Source organism: Prunus avium, chromosome 6, assembly GCF_965620075.1.
Source record: "Prunus avium chromosome 6, drPruAviu1.hap1.1, whole genome shotgun sequence".
In the NCBI taxonomy this organism is placed as follows: Eukaryota; Viridiplantae; Streptophyta; class Magnoliopsida; order Rosales; family Rosaceae; genus Prunus; species Prunus avium.
The window spans coordinates 1,375,106-1,393,342 of record NC_142289.1 but is presented as its reverse complement, the minus strand read 5'-3'; the positions used below and the strand labels follow the sequence as shown (position 1 = coordinate 1,393,342).

Genomic DNA, 18,237 nt, shown 5'->3' with positions numbered 1-18,237 from the left:
CTATCTATATTTATGAAAAACCTCAGGCATCCCAACAGAAGTGAGCAGCATTCACCACAGAACTTGCAATTGCATTGGAAACCAACATCACAGTCTTATTAATAATAAAAATACACACAAGCAACATCTCATCACATTCTCTGTTACAAGAAAAAATATGCAGGCCCGATTGGCTACGCAAGCATTTCTAAGATAGTATTGTGCTCTCTTTTGCTGGTGTATCTGCAAACTTCCATGAGCAGGTAATAAAACTCTCCACTATTCTTTCCCCTGCCGCCGCATTGATGGGTATCATATCAGAAATCTCTTGTACATCTTCTTCAGTGAGTTTCACTCCCAAGGAACCGATATTAGTATCAAGATTTTTTATCTTAGTTGTCCCTACAAAACCACAAGGAGAGGTAAGTATCCTTAGTTTTAATTTGTTATAGAAAGAAGAAAAGAGATTTGTCCAACAGTAAACATTGATCAAGGTACTTTCCTCTTATTAAGTAATCTCCACCAGTGGTTTCCCTTTTCCATTATTTGACACAGCACATTATGCGACTAATAAGGCAGGTTATATAGGAAGGAAAAGGGCACTCACCAGGGATAGGTACCACACCATCACCCTGATTAAGAACCCAAGCAAGGGCAAGTTGTGCAGGGGTGCATCCATGCTTTTCAGCCAACGTTCCTACGTTACCATAAAGGACCTTGTTTTTCTCAAAGTTGTCTCCAATCAAACGAGGATTTGATGCCTGGGATAACAAATTGATTGGCCACCAAATGAGCAACAAGAGAAAATTAACAAATTCCAGGCTTGCATTGCAGCTGTCTGAATGAGATGCTCTTTATCATATAATATTTAGAATTGAAAAGCTAATACATGAAATCTCTGAGTGGCGTAGGTTACCAGAAAACTATTTGCAGGTATACTTTCCACCACTCCCCTGCCACCAAAAAATCCACGACCCAGGGGGCTGTATGGCACTATTCCAATTCCAAGTTCCCTATGTCAACACACACACTGATCATTATTTATACAAGACAAATAAGCGTGCATGCAAATTGTGAAAGCAGTATTGAGAATAAATGCTAACAGCTTCCTTTAGTGCAACAAGAAACATACAGTGCACCCTCTAACACAAAAAAATTTGAGGATATATGTTGTGTAACCTCCAATTCAATGTCCTTTTTCCCTTTTGAGTGCAAGGTTAAACTTCTTATTTTGTTCACTGGATACAACTAAGTACAAGTGCTACTGGGGACCTCAAAGGCACTGCCGACTGAAGCGTGACTAAGGAATACAGCATAGAAATCCCCCAGAACACCAACTCTCATAAGTAGACTGGTAGATAAATTAGATGGAAGCATGTAAATTGAGTGCTTTATTGAAACATGTAGCAATGCTTCATTTCTGACTCTGGTTTTTGCACAGAACTTTGAAATTTAAACTGAGGTTACCTGCAAAGTGGGATGATTTCTTCCTCAATTTCGCGAGTCCAAAGGGACCACTCCATCTGTATAGCAGTTATGGGGTGAACTGCATGTGCCCTCCTTATTGTGTTTGGGCTAGCTTCAGATAGTCCAATGTACTTTATTTTTCCCTCTTTCACCAACTTTTTCAATTCCTCCATCTGTCCTTGCAACAATTGTAAGTATTAAAAGTTAATAAAGAACCAAGACACTGAGAAGTCCCACACCAAAAGGGTTGAAGCAAATCTACAACTTCAGACGGTTGGGTCATGATTAAGAAAAAAGAGAAGAACTAACCAAAAAATGAACAAAAAGAAGAGAAAAAAGGCTTAAGATTACACTTAAATGTGGGGGAAAATAGGTAACACTTACAGTGTCTTCTATGGGGACAGTTGTATCTATCCGGTGCTGATAGTAAAGATCAATGTAGTCCACACCAAGGCGCTTCAGGCTAGCTTCACAGCAGGAGCGGACATATTCAGGAGTGCCATTTACAACCACTCGAGTGTTTTCAATTTTAACAATACCAAACTTTGTTGCCAATTGAACCTTATCTCGAGGTAACTGCTTCAATGCCTGAAGTTAAACAGAAGACAACATAAATGACCAACAACAAAAGCAGACCAACGTATAAGGCAAGTTAACAGGTAGTGGGCTTATTAGATGGTTCCAGTCCCTTAGTTCATTGTCGAGAGCTAGTAAGATCCAACACTGAATGTTCTAATCAGATGGCATATAAGCTAGGCTCCAAAGGGTTATTCTGGGCATAACGCGTGTGACTAGGTGAAAAACCTTGGAATTATGGAAAGACTATTTGGGAGCAGACTTACCTTTCCCACCAAAACTTCATTAGTATGCGGTCCATATACATCTGATGTATCAAAGAATGTTATTCCTCTATTGAACGCGTACTTGATGATTGATATGCCAAGCTCTTCAGGGACTGGAGCGTTATAGATTCCAGTAAGCCCCATGCACCCAAATCCCAACTTGGAAACCTGCACAAGAAATGAAATTTCTATTTACAACAAATCAATGTTAAACAAAACCACCTTTTGTTTGGAATTGGAGGGGAGTAAATAACATAATTAAATGGCAGAAATGTTAAACCAGAGTCAATAACCACAAATAGAGCTCAATCTTTGAAAAACTAAACACCTAATCTAAAAACCCAGAAAACAGGGAAGCCTTGAGAGGTTCTTATTCTTGTTTTCTGCTGTGATCTATGTTGATTGTTGAAGCCCGATGACTGTGAAAGAACAAGTTTTTTTGTTGACATTGGTCCGTCTATACACTATGTGCTTGCTTCTAGTACATTGGGTTTTAAGTTTATGCTGAAAAACACACATATAACAGAAGAAAGTAACGAAGAAATACAAGGTAACCACAAAGTTTTGATTTTTCTTGCTGCTACTGAAACTTGAATTCAAAGATCAGCAATGGGTTTTACCTCAAAACCCTGACTTCCCAGTTGTACTCTGGGAATTTGAATTATCTGCTCCTCAGCCATTCCGCTTCTTCTTCTTTGTTTCACTTCAATCTTTTTACTCCCTAATTGGTGCTCAAGTTGGAGATTGCAACTTCCGTGAGTTCAGACAGAGAATAGAGAGCGAGCCTATTTAAAGGTACATGGTAATTGTTATTTTATTTAACATTAAAATGATTTCTTATCGTCATTGCTTACATCATTCTTTCTTTTAGATCACTGAGTATGTCATTGGTCTGCAGAAGTCTCTACTAAAACTCTTGAATGTGATCTGAAGTTTCAAATCTGTGTCAATCTTTTCTGTCAATATTATAAAGGAATAAGTTTCTTAGTTTCATGAAAGTTTCAAGTTACTTTCAAAATGGGAAAATTAGTTACTGTTAATGGGAAGAATTTGCAACTGTTACTGGGAAAATTAGTCCCGGACCTTTGTTCTTGTTCATGAGTGTTACAATTTCAAAATGGACCTTCGATCAATATGATCTTTATTATGATGCTGAATATTAGCGTTGCCAACCCAACTCAAAATCATAGTGATAATTGCATATGCAAACGTTTAAGAATCAACAACATCAAAATGGTGTTTTGCCAGGTTTTGGTGGTGTATTTGCAAACTTCCATGAGCAGCGAATGAGACTATCAGAAACTCTATCCCCTGCCGCCGCGTCGACAGGTATCATATCAGAAATCTCTTTTATGTCTTCCCTAGTGAGTTTCACGATCAAGGAACCAATATTAGCATCAAGATTTTTTGTCTTAGTTGTCCCTACAAAACACACAAGTAGAGATCAGTTTGCCCAGTTTACACAAAGATAAAATGAAGAAAAAGTAACAGAAATTGCCTTTAACATCATGTACATGCAATAAGGAAAGGGGCACGCACGCACGCACCGGGGATAGGTACCACATTATCAGCTTGATTAAGAATCCATGCAAGCGCGAGTTGTGCAGAGGTGCATCCATGCTTTTCAGCCAACTTTTCTACTTTACCATAAAGGATCTTGTTTTTCTCAAGGTTGTCTCCTTGAAAACGAGGATTTGATACCTGGTTACAAATTGATTGGCCTTCAAATAACCAAGCTTATTCTCATAGTTCATAAGCAACTAGAAGAAATTTGCAGCTGTCTTGAATTTAAGGAGATGCATAAAATCTCTAACATAGGTTACCTGGAAACTATTTGCAGGTAAACTTTCGATAACTGCCTTGCCACCGAAAAATCCACGACCAAGAGGGCTGTATGGCACTATACCAATTCCGAGTTCCCTATGGTCCAACATACACAACAGAGTTTCTGCACATTAATCATTTTTTGTACAAGAAGAAGAAGGATTAAAATGAAATTGCGAAAGCAAGCTTCATTTGACAGGAACTTGGTGCAGGATCCTCTACCAGCAAAAGAATGAGTATGTATCAAATCCAAACATGTTTAAAGCTCTACCTGCAAAGTGGGATAATTTCTTCCTCAATTTCACGAGTCCAAAGGGACCACTCCATTTGTATAGCAGTTATGGGATGAACTGCATGTGCCCTCCTTATTGTGTCTGGGCTAGCTTCAGATAATCCAATGTACTTTATTTTCCCCTCTTTCACCAGCTTCTTTAGCTCCTCCATCTACCCTTACGAAAATAGCAAGGATTAATAGTTTAATTAAAATTCCAAGAAGTACAGAAATCCCAATTCCTCTGCTACAAGGAAGAGTTGAATTGGAGTAAATCCACAACTTCCAACTGTTGGACACTATGATGATTTAGAGAAAAAAAAACCAGAGAAACTGAAAAGGAAAAACACTTTAGATTGCCATAAAAAGAGGGCTTACAGTGTCCTCTATGGGGACTGATGTGTCTATCCGGTGCAGGTAGTAAAGATCAATGTAGTCCACGCCGAGGCGCTTCAGGCTAGCCTCACAGCAGGAGCGGGCATATTCAGGAGTGCCATTTACAACAACTTGATTAGGCTCAAATTTTACAACACCAAATTTTGAAGCCAACTGAACCTTATCTCGAGGCAACTGCTTCAATGCCTGAAACACTTAAATGCTAAATTTTAAGTCCTCTAACAAGTCACACCACACCACAAAATCCAGCACTGAATGTTCTTATGAGATGAACCACCTTGAAAAATACCATTGGGGAGCAGACTAACCTTTCCAATCAAAACTTCATTAGTATGCGGTCCACAAACATCTGATGTATCAAAGAATGTTATTCCTTTAGCGAACGCGTACTTGATGATTGATATCCCAAGCTCTTCAGGGACTGGAGCCTCATTGCAGATTCCAGTGAGCCCCGTACACCCAAATCCCAACTTGGAAACCTGCAAAACAAATGTATTTACAACTTACAAACATTCATTGTGAAAGTGAAACAAGCAATGCTTTTATTCGGAACCAATCCAATGCAACCAGTGCCAATCTAAACACCTAATCTAAAAAACCTTGTGATAATAATATGTTGAGTGTTTGAAACTTAAAATAAAGGATCTGAAATGGGTTTCACCTCGAATCCCTCACTTCCCAATTGCACTCTTGGAATCTGGCATCTCTGCTCTTCAGCCATTTCTGCTTCTGCTTCTTCTTCTTCTTCGTTTTCACTCCCAAGTCTTTGTCTTTTTCCTCCCCATTCGGTGCTTGCATGAGTTCAAGACCAGCCAAAACAGTTTATCGTTATTTTATGGGATTTTGATTCTCTGCTACGAAGTTCTGTGCTGGCTTTTGCTTGGTTTTAAATGTGAGCTTGCCACGCCGCTATTGTATATATCAATTGGCCAGGAATTGACACCTCACCTCACACAGTCAAGGTAGGATACCAAAAGTTTTTGACCTGCGTCAAAGAAGTAACGTTGACTTCTTGACTCCAACAAGAAGTCATCTTTTTTCAAATTTTTTGTTTGCATCTCCCTTTCCCCCACATATTCATTCTCTCCCTCTTCCCACAAATTGATCTAGCACAAAAACTGGAAAATTCATTTTTGGTCCACTAACAAATTATGCTGAAATATTGGCACTTTATTCACATCCATAAATGCATCAAAGAAGTTCAATTGCATTGCAAACCAAAATCAGAATCAGATAAGTAACACACATGTATGATGTAGCAGTATCAGTGGTTTTTTACGATTATTTGCTGCTCTCAGTTGTAGCAGGATTACAAATTCTTACAGGAAATTTGCAGACCAGATTGCATATGCAAACATCTATCTAAGATGTTCTTTTGCTGGTGTATTTGCAAACTTCCAGGAGCAGCTAATAAAATTATCAGCTACATTTTTCCCTGCCACCGCATCCAGAGGTATTGTATCAGAAATCTCTTTTATATCTTCTTTGGTGAGTCTCACTGAGAAGGAGCCAATGTTATCATCAAGATTTTTTATCTTAGTTGTCCCTACAAAAACACAAGGAGAGGTCAGCAAAATGTCATGATTCTGATATTGGTTCGTAATGCATCAGACTAGAGTGAACTTATTATCACAGGTGCGCAAAGTACGAATAACACATTAGATGACTGAGGCAGATCAGGAACGAAAGGGGAACGTACCAGGGATCGGTACGACATCATCACCTTGACTGCGAATCCATGCAAGGGCGAGTTGTGCAGTGCTGCATCTATGCTTTTTAGCCAACTTTTGTATTCTACCATAAAGGATCTTGTTTTTCTCAAGGTTTACTGCTTGAAAACGAGGATGTCCATATTCCTGATAACAAAATGATTTTCCAAATCAATAGCAAGCTTATTATCATAACCAACAACAGGAAACTAACAAATTGAAGGGCTTGCATCAATCTGAGCAAGATGCTCTTTATCATATAGTAATTAGAATGAAAGAACTTGATAGGTTACCAGAAAACTATTTGCAGGTACACTTTCCACAATTGCCTTGCCACCAAAAAATCCAGAACCAAGAGGGCAGTATGGGACAATCCCAATTCCAAGTTCCCTAAGCTCGAACAAGCACAACAAACTTTTCATTATTTTGATTCATCGTTTTCACTAAATACAACTAATCCTATACACGATGTACAGCACTGGGGATTCCAAAAACACTGCCAACCAAAGCAAGCAGCACAGAAATCATGCAGAACTCCTCTCAAAAGTAGACTGGTATAAAAGTTTAATGGAAGCTGTAAATTGGTATAGTTGTATGAAAGCATGTTTGGTTTCTGCACAGATTTTTTGGAATTGGTATATAAGATGAGGGTTACCTGCAAAGTGGGACAATTTCGTCCTCAATTTCGCGAGTCCAAAGGGACCACTCCATTTGTATAGCAGCAATGGGATGAACTGCATGTGCCCTCCTTATTGTGTCTGGACTAGCTTCAGATAATCCAATGTACTTTATTTTCCCCTCTTCCACCAGCTTCTTTAGTTCCTCCATCTACAATAGCAAGTATAAATAGTTCAATAAAAAAGTTGAGAAATCCCAACACCACTGCTACTAGTAAAGGGTTGAAGCGAATCTTCAACTTCAAATTGCTCATCTGTCATGATTTAGAAAACAAAAGAGAAAAATGAACTTTGCACTTTAAAATGGGAGGGAAAATAGGTAACACTTACAGTGTCCTCTATGGGGACTGTTGTATCGATCCGGTGCTGATAGTAAAGATCAATGTAGCCAACACCAAGGCGCTTGAGGCTGGCCTCGCAACACGAGCGAACATATTCTGGAGTGCCATTTACTACAACTTGAGTAGATTCAAAGTTTACAATGCCGAACTTTGTAGCCAACTGAACCTTCTCTCGAGGCAACTGCTTCAATGCCTGAAACACTCCAAATACAAATACTAAGTGAAGTCCTCTCAACAAGTCACAAGAGAAAACATAGAATGGCCTACAATGCAAGCATATCAACATGCAAAGCAAGTTATCAGTAGTGAGTGAGGTTTGCCTGTGTAAGAAAAATTGCACCTTTTAACTGCTATGGCTTTCCCTCCATGTTCAATTGTGATTTATATTGTCATTTGGAACCAGCTTGAAAAGAATAAGGCATTGGGAGCAGAATTTACCTTTCCAATCAAAACTTCATTAGCATGAGGCCCATAAACATCTGATGTATCAAAGAACGTAATTCCGTTATCGAATGCGTACTTGATGATTGATATTCCAAACTCTTCACGGACTGGAGCATTATAGATTCCAGTAAGCCCCATACACCCAAATCCCAACTGGGAAACCTGCATATAAGTTATAACAAACACAACAATTCATTCCCACTGTTTTACTGTAAAGGGCTTTTTAGGCATAAGCCCAATCAGTTTGTAACCAAGCCCAATCCAAAAAGACGACCAAATTTTTCAAGCAAAGATAGCTGCTTAGTCCTAAATATTAAAATACTACAGGCAGGCGCATCTTCAATTCAACCGTCGTTTAGAAATCAAAATCAAAATCCAAAAACCTAAAACCTAAAACCTAAAATCTAAAAACCCTGAACCCTGGGAAGCACAGTAAGTAGTGATTTCGGACCTCACGAGCCATCGTCACAATGTCGATGTCGAAGAGCTCCAAGATGCTGCAATTCATAAACTACCGCATGAGGGTGACGATCCAGGACGGTCGTCAGCTCGTCGGTAAGTTCATGGCCTTCGACCGCCACATGAACCTCGTCCTCGGCGACTGCGAGGAGTTCCGCAAGCTCCCTCCTCTCAAAGGCAACAAGAACGAGGAACGCGACGACCGCCGAACCCTAGGCCTCGTCCTCCTCCGCGGCGAAGAGGTTGTCTCCATGACCGTCGAGGGCCCACCTCCCCAGGAAGAGTCCCGCGCCAAGGCCGCCAGCGCCGCCGCCTTAGCAGGCCCCGGAATCGGCCGGGCCGCCGGTCGTGGCATCCCAACCGCCCCGCTCGCCCAAGCCCAGCCAGGTCTCTCCGGCCCGGTTCGCGGCGTCGGCGGGCCCGCCCCCGGCATGATGCAGCCTCAGATTTCTCGGCCGCCCCAGATGTCCGCGCCGCCCATGTCCTACCCGGCTGCGCCGGTGATTCGGCCACCTCCAGGTCAGATGGCTCCGTACCCTGGACAGGGGCCGCCGCAAATGGTGCGGGGCCCGCCGCCTGGGGTGCCTCCTCCGCAGTTTGCTAGGCCTGGTGGGCCGGGCCCGCCGCAGCAATTCCCGGGACCACCACCAATGCAGTTCGGGCAGAGGCCGATGGGACCTCCGCCTCAGATGATGAGGGGACCGCCGCCTCCGCCCCGTCCTGGAATGCCTCCTCCCCCCGGTGGTGGTGTTCCTGTGTATGGACCACCTCGTCCAGGCATGCCGCCTCCTCCACCCAACCCGCAGAACCAACAGCAACAGTGATGATCGGTACTTTTATCCTATATGTTTAGTTTTGTTTGTTTTGAACTCTTGAGTGAAATCCTGAATGTTTGTTTGTGGGTGATGAGGTAGCTGGCTTAGTAATGTGAAATGAACCTACTTTCCCTTATGATTTAGACTGAATAGATGTTTTCATTTGACGTGTATGGGATTTCTATGTGTTTGAACAATGAAGTGAAATTTTTCTGTTGCAAACTTTCTATTTAGTATGTTGTAGCTATGAAATGTAGGATGAGAAAATGTCCATGTTTTGTGAATGAGTGGAATCTCTGTGGGAGAGGAGCAGGACCTTGCTAGTTTAGTTTCTATCAAGCCAAATGAAATGAGAGATCATTAAGCTTAGTCTTGTTTTTCTGCTGGAATTAATCTAAAAGTTGATTGTTGATGCCTCATGAGAACAAGTTTCCGTGCTTATATTGTTGCTCTGTCTATACTCTAGCTTCTGCTGTATCTGATTTTGAACTCAATATGATTTGATACACCCTTGGGATTTCAAGTTTCACTAAATATGATGTGTGCATTATGCAGAAAACCACATATAAACTAAGGAAACTGATAAAGAAATACTAGCTGAACACACATAGAACTTATCAAGTATCTGAAATGTGTTTCACCTCAAATCCCTGACTTCCCAATTTCACCCTAGGAATTTGAACTCTCTGCTCCTCAGCCATTCTGTTGTGCTTCAGCTTTTCTTCAATTCTTTTTCCTCCCTACTTGGTTCAGAGAACAGCCTGGTTCAGGACGGCCAAAACAATTAGTCGTTATGTTCTTTATTTTGTGTCAACATTAGTATTGTTTCTGGGTCATTGACTTTATCGGTAATCATTGAGGACCAACATCCAAATTGCATCTCATAATGAAACTCTTGAAGTTGACATGTCAACTTCATTTTTTTAATAAAACATGAGGCACACATTTTGCATAAGTTATATCATAATAATCCCAACGTGTTCCTCCCGCTCTCCTTATTTTAGATTAAGTTGTCCAGCTCTCACTCAATAATAAAACCAATTTTATAATCTTAACAAAATGTTGCGCATTTGGAGTTTCTATATGTTTGATGTTTTCATTTGCTTCTGCTTTCACTTACTCGACTCTCCCCGGACTGTGTTATGAATGTGATCGGGATGATAAAGGCTTTTTTTCTTTTTTTCCTTTTTTGAGGGAAAGGGATTTAATTGTTTCGGTCCTTTTTTCCCTTGCAATCGAAAAAGGAAAAAAATGATAAAATAAGTGGAGACTACTTTTGCATTTCATATTTATTTAGTTCCATTCCATTTCCAGAAAGATGAAGGAGCACCAAAATAGTTTGGTATACTACTAGTACGTCTTAGTTTGTAATTTTGCCATTTTTCATTGGTGGTGTGTTTGCAAACAAAACCTTGTTCTTGACAAAAAAAAATTTATCCATTGAACAGTGGATATGATATGATTCCTATGATCAAAGTCCATGAATGAAACATAACCGAGTTTCCAGAAAACTTATTCGTTACATGAACATAGTTGAGTTGAGACTAGCTAGCTAGGTAGCCAATTGGACCTTTTCTCTAGGCAATTGTCTCATTGGATGCCTATAAAAACTCTCGTGGTGCTATCTTCGGCCAATAATATAATAACATAACATGTATGATAACGTTTTTACAAGTCATTGTTTTATAATAACATAACATGTATGATAACGTTTTTACAAGTCATTGTTTTATTGGTCGGAAGGGGCAAGTGTTTTTGGGTCTGAAGAGGTAAAGAGCACTGACACCGGGGACACGTAATTGATTTGCAGTGATGGTAAGTATTGGAATTTTACCCTGGCCTTGAGTGTGCGGTCGAATAAACATCTGTAGTATCGAAGAATGTGATTCAAACTTCCTTGATGATTGATTGATAGCCCCACATCTCGAGGGACAGGGCCATTCTAGTGTAATTTCCAGGCATGACATTCACACCTGCTGCTGCTGTAACATCAAATATTGCCATATTTTACAAACTAAACAATTAAGAAAAGGAATTCTTGATTTATTGATATGTTTACTAATTTGTAATTGAATTATGAGGAATTGAAGTGATGATGAATTATTGAGGAGGAGTTGGATTAAGGAGAATTATATTCTGGATTCCTATTGAAGTTGTTTACTAAATCATATGGATTTATGGGAGTTAGATTCCGAATTTCTATTGAAGTTGTTTACTGAATTATATGGAATTGGAATACGAGTGGTATTAATTATTAAAATGTCCTTGTTGTTGGGTTAAAGTAAATTGCAAATTTGGAATTCTAAAACACTTAGATGAATAGTGTTATCCTCAACTAATCACTGTATGTCACTTGTAATTACTTTTTTACATATTAATTTGTGATTGATCGGAATAGCAAAACGGTGCTATCCTTGTCTTATACAAGTTTTTTTTTCATCTTTCCAAGTCTGCAAAGCAGGCACTTTATTAAAAATAAAAAGCCAAAGCTAATTAAGCGGAAAGCACGAATATAATAACCTTGTTCGACTAGTGGTTGAGTTGCAGTGCTGTTGTAAGAAATTGACCCTAGCACATTGCCAAGCGATGCATTCTTATAACTGCGATGCCATACCCATATGTACTGTGTAGTGACTCGTTTCAATTCTCCCGGTCCGAGCATTTTTGTTTCATTTTCTCTATTTAAAATAATATTAAAAAGATTTTTCCAGAGTTTTTATTTGTTGAGAATGAGAACTCCAAATATTACATTCAGGACCTTGTGACCAAAACGTTTCGGTAAAAAATAAATAATTAAAAAAAAAATGACCAAGAGAACCACGACGGTGTGTGGGTTAGCTAGCAGTGGCGCACGGGAGTGGTACAGAAAACAGAGTTGGACCACCGCCCGAACTGTAATATTTATGAAGAAATAAATTGGAAAATAACTTAATGAAAATAAATTGGCTATTGATATGAATTTGACGTTTCTGCTATTGCTATTGCATGTCGGATCTGTATTAGAAGTCTAAGTACATGTCATTTGAATCGACGATTTTAGTTATTTTTAAGTTGTGTGTGATTATTTCCAGATCAATTCAACATATTATTGCATTTGATCACTCGTGAAGATTTATTTATATTTCACACTACATGTACTTTGTACTTTTATTTGTTCATTAATAATAACTATCACTTATTCTATATATATATCAATGAGCCGTTAAGGTTGGATTTTATTTGCTTGAAATTAATTCAGTGAGTTGGAAAATCACTTCCAAATGGAGTGGCTTCACTTTTTTTTTGTTTTCTTTCCAAAAAGAAGCCAAATGTTAACATCAGGGATCGAAATAAGTAAAATAAAAATGAAATAAGATCTAGGAAGTGACAAGAATGCAGACTATATGTAGCAGCAAATTACTAGGTCTTGATACATAGGTAACAGAGACAAAAGAAAAAACACATGAAAATATACAAGCTCTTATTTTTGCTGTCATGCCATGCCAGCTTATTTTCCTTTTTGTGTGAACCTTATGCGACCCTGATGAGCCATGCAAAACTAATGGTCCCCCTTTTGCTCTGTGTTTTATACTCTTTTTGGTTCATGCTTGATGCTTACATTACAGCACAGGCACAGGCAGGCAGAGAGAGAGAGAGAGAGAGAGAGAGAGAGAGAGAGAGAGAGAGAGAGAGGACACACAGAGAAGCTCAGAGAGGCAATATGAAAAGGTCGTCCAACTAAAGTTATAAAGCCCTCTTAAGTTAAGAAGATATAGAAACTCTCGCAAAGGCCTGTCTGCATGTGGTGGCGTGGGGTGACAATTAATATTCTATTTCATTTTTTGTTTTTGGGGCCACATGCTTCTCTCCTCTCATCTTTTCCCTTGTTTTTACTTTCCATCTACTTGCTAGCTAACACCACCTAGTGTGTGTGTGCGCGCTTCATTTTCTCACTTTAATTTTCTACTCTCTAATCACCCATTAGTCTATGTACTTTATTACCTAGCTAGCCATTCCCATTACTATTATTTCTCGTATAATCAATGGAAAATAATGCAATGGAATGACAATTAATACCATGGAAAGTAAGTCTTAGCTCCATCAAGAGGAATTGTGGACTCGAACTTACTTTAATAGTGAAGACAACGATCATTACCAATCCAACCAACCCTTTTCGGCTTTATATAATTAATTTTCAACAAAATAAGATATTGTACTATCGTATGGTGATAGTGCAAAATTAACAGTTACGCTACAAATCATGTCCTATTTCAGTCTTAATTAGGTTTAATTGCTAGATTTATTAGGTTTAATAAGCTTACTTATTAAGTTATACCATCCATACATACGAGACAAAAAAGGATGGAGTGGAAGATGCAAAACATGGACTGGAAGAAGTAGGAATTGAAGACCGATTCACATGAGACAAAAGGACAGAGTGGAAGATGCAAAAGTCGATTGCGTGGAAGAAGTAGGACTTAAAGACCCCTTAACATCTTCTCGCTCTATTTATATCCTCTTATCTTTTCTTATCTCTGAAGCCTCCTCCAAGATGAACAAGAAGAATAGGAAGAACTTAGAAGAAGGAGAAAGACTAATAGTTGAGGTTGAGTGAGGTGAGGAGCTACTCGCTTGAAAGAATGAGGGTGCGTGAAACGTCGTCGTGCACTTCCAACTGTTGAAGCTGCCAGCATGATCTGAGCTTTCTTTTTTATAAGAAAGGCTAGATCATGTGGTAGCTTCATCTGTTGACTGGAGCACGGTAGACCCCTTATCAGCCCCCAACTGTTAATCCACCAGATTCTTAGCCATGGATTTCTTCAAGAACCCATTAGGGTTTTCAACCCTAGCTAGAAAAGGTCTGTCTATTTCATACATAAAATTTCCATCAATTCACTTTTGCACATCTGTATCACAGTTTTCTCCTTTGCTCATCTGGGTACCTCACACAATTTTGCTTCTGTGCACAACCGTTTTATTCATGGCATATCTATACCGTATGTATTTTGATGTTTTGGACGTTGTGCATGTTATATTGATAAAGTGAGAAACCTATGGGAGCTTTAGCACATAGCTAGGCTTAGGTTAGGCTTAGGCTTAGGCTTAGGCTGTGGAGATCTCATCGCCATCTGATGAGCAAGCGAGAGAGATATTGATGTTTGGGGTTTGAGTGACAGAATTTCCCTGTGTCAATGCAGTTTGGTGCTTTTGAGATCCATCCTCGTTCGTTGGGAAAAGTGTTTTTAATTAGTTATATTCCCTTCATGTACAGTTTTGTGTCCATTAATTATTAATTCAAGTTTCTATATGCATTCCTTTGTACTCATCTGTTCTGATCTTTTCATATATTATTTTTCTGTAAGTTTTTATTATTGAATTGAGATTCAGTCATCTGTTCTGATATTTTCATATATTATTTTTCTATAAGTTTTTATTATTGAATTGAGATTCAGTCTTCTCAAATCACCAATTAATTATAATCCAAAATCATATAGATGAGATGAGGAATTAATCTCTCTCTTTCTCTCTCTCTCTCTGTGTAACAGTGTATGTATGAATTCGCCAGATTAGACTGCATGACCACAGTAACAATATTTAGCAGATCTGGTAAGATATATATGGACAAGGACCTCTATTATAACAACAGTAGGTAATATGGGGGAGGTGCTTCATATTTGCAGATCTGGTAGGAGGACAAGAAAAAGATTAAAAAAAAAGAATCAGAGAATCTGTTTTTGGGGTTGTTCAAACACATACATCTCAAGGTGCAGGCATGCATGGAACGGTTTGGCATTTCTGAACTTTAATTTCTGTGATCGATTGATTGATTGATGTGGTCCTAAAATCCCATTAAGATCCTTGGTATATATATTAACGTGTGCTGATAAGAAAATATCAGACAACAGGTCATGATTATTTCGTTTATTTATATCTCCGGGTCAGTATAATGTGTGACATCTTATTACGCCAATGCCTAAAACATGCATCTTAATTTCTGGATAACATTTAAGCTGCTACCAAACTCTCTCTCTCTCTCTCTCTCTCAGTCTGAGTCTTGCATACGTGGAAGTTTCATAATGTAAGCAAAAACTGCAGCACTGCATGAAACCAGTTTGATTGATATATATATATATATATTTGCACATCTAGAGTTGTACACCTTGTTTTGTTTGGAAGCCCCATTTGGCTACACTCCATACAAGCTTTATGGTTATTGAGTTGAGTGCAACCCACGTCACCCATTTGCTTTCTTGCAAACCCTGTGCAGGGTTTTCCTTTGTATTAATACCTCAACAACAACCACGACTTGTTGGTACCTTTGCTTGCTAGAGTCTGTTACATGCTATAATTGGGACTTTCCCACTGCCCAACATAAAACCCATTTCTCAGTTTCTCATTCTGATCACTATTTTTTCAATCCACACTTCAATTGAGGATCAATGTGTCTGGTTCGGCTGCTGGTTTAGGTAGGCCTAGGACCATTGATGAAATGAAATATACTTATGCGATGGTTTTATTTACACGTATGATACGAGTATGGTGTTATCAATCCACCCAAGTATAAGACCGTAATGAAGCAGATCTCTCACATTTTATACAAGGGTAAAGTTTCCAATGAAAAATGAACCCATTACTCCATGATGCTTGCTTATGATTAGTTTCTCTCACAAAAGTACAACGCATGGACCTCAAAAAATTCAAGGGTCTTTATTACTTTGCTGCCTCAAAAGATGCACATAGACGTTGATGAGAAAAAGAAAGAAAGAAAGAAAAAGGTGCATAGAATTAAAGATTCCTCGAAATTAAATTGGGGAAATAGATGAATAGAAATGGACTCTTATAAGAGCAAGGCCCAGTACAAATAGAAACCGAAAATGTACAAAAATCAAAACGACGTCACTTTATTATTTGACCAACTCATGCACTGATATCAATATATGTGTGGTTTAGAATCAGATGGCGATGGATCAAAATCAAAATGCTAACATCATTCTAACAAATTCATCATAATTGACTAAGCCATCACCATCCAAATCTGCTTCTCTGATCATTTGCTCTACCTCTTCATCAGTCAGTCTTTCTCCAAGATTAATCATCACATGCCTCAACTGCAACCATCCAACCATTCCCATGCAGCAGAACAAAGAAAAAACTATATATTAGAAGCAAAGTCAAGATTAAAATCAGGACTTCTTGGATTGTTTGAACTTTGGTCTTCGTTTGTTGGCAGAGTCTCATTAGCTAAGCGGCGTTAAATAAATTCTTCTTCTTTTTTTATTTTTTCTAAAAATAATGGATGTGGAATATATTATTGGGATGAAGAATTATTCAACCTCATTAGGTGAAATGTAGCCATCCTGATCCTTGTCAAAAACTTTGAAAGCTTCTCTCAATTCTGCATCCGCCTCATTTTCCTATGTAATCACCACATTAATTAAAACATGGATCAGTTAATTCTTTGTTTTGCTGTCAAAAGATTACTGTTAGGTAATTAATTTTACCTTAATTTTTCTTGCCATGAGATGCAAGAACTCCCCAAACTCTACGGTTCCGTTCCCATCAGCATCGATTTCGCTTATCATGTTCTGCAGCTCTTCTTCCGTAGGATGCTGATCCAATGATTTGAGCGCAGTCCCCAGTTCTTCAATGGTAATGCAGCCTAACAAATTTTGAAAGAAATAAACCAAATAAAACACATGAACATGAATAAAATCAAGGTAATTAAGTATGGAAATCAAAGGACACACACACACACATGAAACAGAAATTGCAACAACAATGAAAATGCCAGTAAATTAAGCCACACCTTCAGACAGTTATTATCAAGCTACCATAGCAGCAAAGCATTGACTGTCTGAGCTGAGCTGAGCTGAGCTAGCTGCAGAGTATATATCTAGAAACTAACAGAAACAATAGCTCTAATAGCTGTTCATGTAAATCATTTGATTTCTTAAGAAACACTTGTGCAAAAGCAAGCAAGCAAGCAGATCCTACTCTCTCTAGCTATGATATAAAATATTTGGCTAAATATTCATAAACTAAATTAATAATTAACAAGAGACTAATTACCATCTCCATCCATGTCAAGGAGACAGAAAGCTTCCTGAAACTCAGCAATCTGTTGTTCAGTTAAGACCTCTCCCATGCTGTGTTTGATTATAATCTCAATTTCCAAGTTAACCACCTTTTGTGCTTGCACACAGTTACACAGAAATGAGACATATATTATATATATATATATGCTCTGTATCTTAAGTAAAGGGTAAACGTTGTCCGTTCTTTAAGTTAGAATATATATAGTCAAAGAAGTATTTTATTTATCCTTTTTGTTTGATATGAATGTCGTCTTTAGTCAGCTAGTATTTCTAGAAATTGGTTTCAAAGTCGTGAGTGTAGTGGGAAAGAATTGAGCCACCTTGGTGACCATGACTCTTGGAACATCCTTGTCCCTACATTCACGCACGCATTTGATTTTATTTATTGTATTCTCTTCCTTAAAATCAGTGATTTGATTGAATGAATGAATTTATGTGTTGCTAATGTGAAAAGGGATTAAATTGGACTCTCTTGTGTTGTCTTCAAAACTTACTTGTTTCTCATTCAAACTACACACAAATAAATAATAGAATATGAATCTAGAGTGCATACATACATGTGAAAAACCAAATTTAGCAATATATCTTCAATTGTTTGTGGTATATACATCACTGATGGACTTATGATCATCCATCACAGAACCTCATCAGCGTCCGGGCAAAAGTTGTTGATGCCGGCAAACTTGTGCCTAAGGGGAGGAGTGTGCGGTGTTGGTAGGGGGTAGAACTTGTAAATCCTCGTTTTTTTATTAGCTGCTCTCTTTGCTTCAAAGAGTTGCTCCCTGACATACCCCATCAGGAAATCCTTTCTTTCTTGAGGTAAAAATTCATCTTCTTGTATCACCTGCTCAAGGAGGAACTCCCTCAGTGGACTCAACGGTCTAGTATTAGTCTTATCAACCTCATTCTCATCATGATGATCATGTAAACAAGGCACC

At 38.6% G+C, this 18,237-nt stretch overlaps 5 protein-coding genes and 1 long non-coding RNA gene across 6 annotated transcripts; 2 read left to right on the top strand and 4 right to left on the bottom strand.

Moving 5' to 3' along the window:
* Positions 1 to 50: 50 nt before the first annotated feature.
* LOC110754339 (perakine reductase) lies at positions 51 to 3,068 on the bottom strand. The gene is made up of 7 exons (XM_021955399.2): positions 2,909 to 3,068; positions 2,289 to 2,456; positions 1,831 to 2,034; positions 1,447 to 1,619; positions 896 to 992; positions 587 to 740; positions 51 to 381 (listed from the first exon to the last, which is right to left on the bottom strand). The coding sequence occupies exons 1-7, from the start codon at positions 2,966 to 2,968 to the stop codon at positions 188 to 190; spliced, it is 1,050 nt and encodes a 349-aa protein (XP_021811091.1). The 5' UTR covers positions 2,969 to 3,068; the 3' UTR covers positions 51 to 187.
* Positions 2,996 to 4,449, top strand: LOC148293450 (uncharacterized). Its single transcript, XR_015836564.1, has 3 exons — positions 2,996 to 3,083; positions 3,537 to 3,617; positions 4,129 to 4,449. It is a non-coding gene; the product is annotated as an uncharacterized LOC148293450 (long non-coding RNA).
* LOC110754338 (perakine reductase-like) lies at positions 3,418 to 5,635 on the bottom strand. The gene is made up of 7 exons (XM_021955396.2): positions 5,441 to 5,635; positions 5,088 to 5,258; positions 4,762 to 4,965; positions 4,384 to 4,556; positions 4,112 to 4,208; positions 3,836 to 3,989; positions 3,418 to 3,710 (listed from the first exon to the last, which is right to left on the bottom strand). Exons 1-7 carry the CDS (start codon positions 5,498 to 5,500, stop codon positions 3,517 to 3,519), a joined length of 1,053 nt encoding a protein of 350 aa, XP_021811088.1. The 5' UTR covers positions 5,501 to 5,635; the 3' UTR covers positions 3,418 to 3,516.
* Positions 5,636 to 5,974: 339 nt separating this feature from the next.
* On the bottom strand, positions 5,975 to 10,065 carry LOC110754329 (putative aldo-keto reductase 1). Its single transcript, XM_021955387.2, has 7 exons — positions 9,866 to 10,065; positions 7,945 to 8,112; positions 7,496 to 7,699; positions 7,144 to 7,316; positions 6,782 to 6,878; positions 6,479 to 6,635; positions 5,975 to 6,325 (listed from the first exon to the last, which is right to left on the bottom strand). The coding sequence occupies exons 1-7, from the start codon at positions 9,923 to 9,925 to the stop codon at positions 6,138 to 6,140; spliced, it is 1,047 nt and encodes a 348-aa protein (XP_021811079.1). The 5' UTR covers positions 9,926 to 10,065; the 3' UTR covers positions 5,975 to 6,137.
* LOC110754330 (uncharacterized) lies at positions 8,275 to 9,446 on the top strand. The gene has a single exon (XM_021955388.2). It carries the CDS (start codon positions 8,421 to 8,423, stop codon positions 9,231 to 9,233), a length of 813 nt encoding a protein of 270 aa, XP_021811080.1. The 5' UTR covers positions 8,275 to 8,420; the 3' UTR covers positions 9,234 to 9,446.
* Positions 10,066 to 15,996: 5,931 nt separating the features above from the next.
* On the bottom strand, positions 15,997 to 17,444 carry LOC110754331 (calmodulin). Its single transcript, XM_021955389.2, has 4 exons — positions 17,274 to 17,444; positions 16,706 to 16,863; positions 16,538 to 16,618; positions 15,997 to 16,312 (listed from the first exon to the last, which is right to left on the bottom strand). The coding sequence occupies exons 1-4, from the start codon at positions 17,347 to 17,349 to the stop codon at positions 16,178 to 16,180; spliced, it is 450 nt and encodes a 149-aa protein (XP_021811081.1). The 5' UTR covers positions 17,350 to 17,444; the 3' UTR covers positions 15,997 to 16,177.
* Positions 17,445 to 18,237: the final 793 nt, after the last annotated feature.

Excerpts from the sequence above, each read along its gene's own strand:
- LOC110754339 (XM_021955399.2), bottom strand. The coding sequence starts at position 2,968 with ATGGCTGAGGAGCAGATAATTCAAATTCCCAGAGTACAACTGGGAAGT. Across the intron at positions 993-1,446 it reads GAAATCATCCCACTTTGCAG|GGAACTTGGAATTGGAATAG; the intron begins GTAACCTCAGTT and ends GTGTTGACATAG. Across the intron at positions 741-895 it reads TACCTGCAAATAGTTTTCTG|GCATCAAATCCTCGTTTGAT; the intron begins GTAACCTACGCC and ends TTGTTATCCCAG.
- LOC110754338 (XM_021955396.2), bottom strand. The coding sequence starts at position 5,500 with ATGGCTGAAGAGCAGAGATGCCAGATTCCAAGAGTGCAATTGGGAAGT. Across the intron at positions 4,209-4,383 it reads GAAATTATCCCACTTTGCAG|GGAACTCGGAATTGGTATAG; the intron begins GTAGAGCTTTAA and ends GTTGGACCATAG. Across the intron at positions 3,711-3,835 it reads TAATGTGGTACCTATCCCCG|GGACAACTAAGACAAAAAAT; the intron begins GTGCGTGCGTGC and ends TGTGTTTTGTAG.
- LOC110754330 (XM_021955388.2), top strand. The coding sequence starts at position 8,421 with ATGTCGATGTCGAAGAGCTCCAAGATGCTGCAATTCATAAACTACCGC.
- LOC110754329 (XM_021955387.2), bottom strand. The coding sequence starts at position 9,925 with ATGGCTGAGGAGCAGAGAGTTCAAATTCCTAGGGTGAAATTGGGAAGT. Across the intron at positions 6,636-6,781 it reads TACCTGCAAATAGTTTTCTG|GAATATGGACATCCTCGTTT; the intron begins GTAACCTATCAA and ends TTTTGTTATCAG. Across the intron at positions 6,326-6,478 it reads TGATGTCGTACCGATCCCTG|GGACAACTAAGATAAAAAAT; the intron begins GTACGTTCCCCT and ends GTGTTTTTGTAG.
- LOC110754331 (XM_021955389.2), bottom strand. The coding sequence starts at position 17,349 with ATGGGAGAGGTCTTAACTGAACAACAGATTGCTGAGTTTCAGGAAGCT. Across the intron at positions 16,619-16,705 it reads TCATGGCAAGAAAAATTAAG|GAAAATGAGGCGGATGCAGA; the intron begins GTAAAATTAATT and ends GTGATTACATAG. Across the intron at positions 16,313-16,537 it reads GCTACATTTCACCTAATGAG|TTGAGGCATGTGATGATTAA; the intron begins GTTGAATAATTC and ends GGATGGTTGCAG.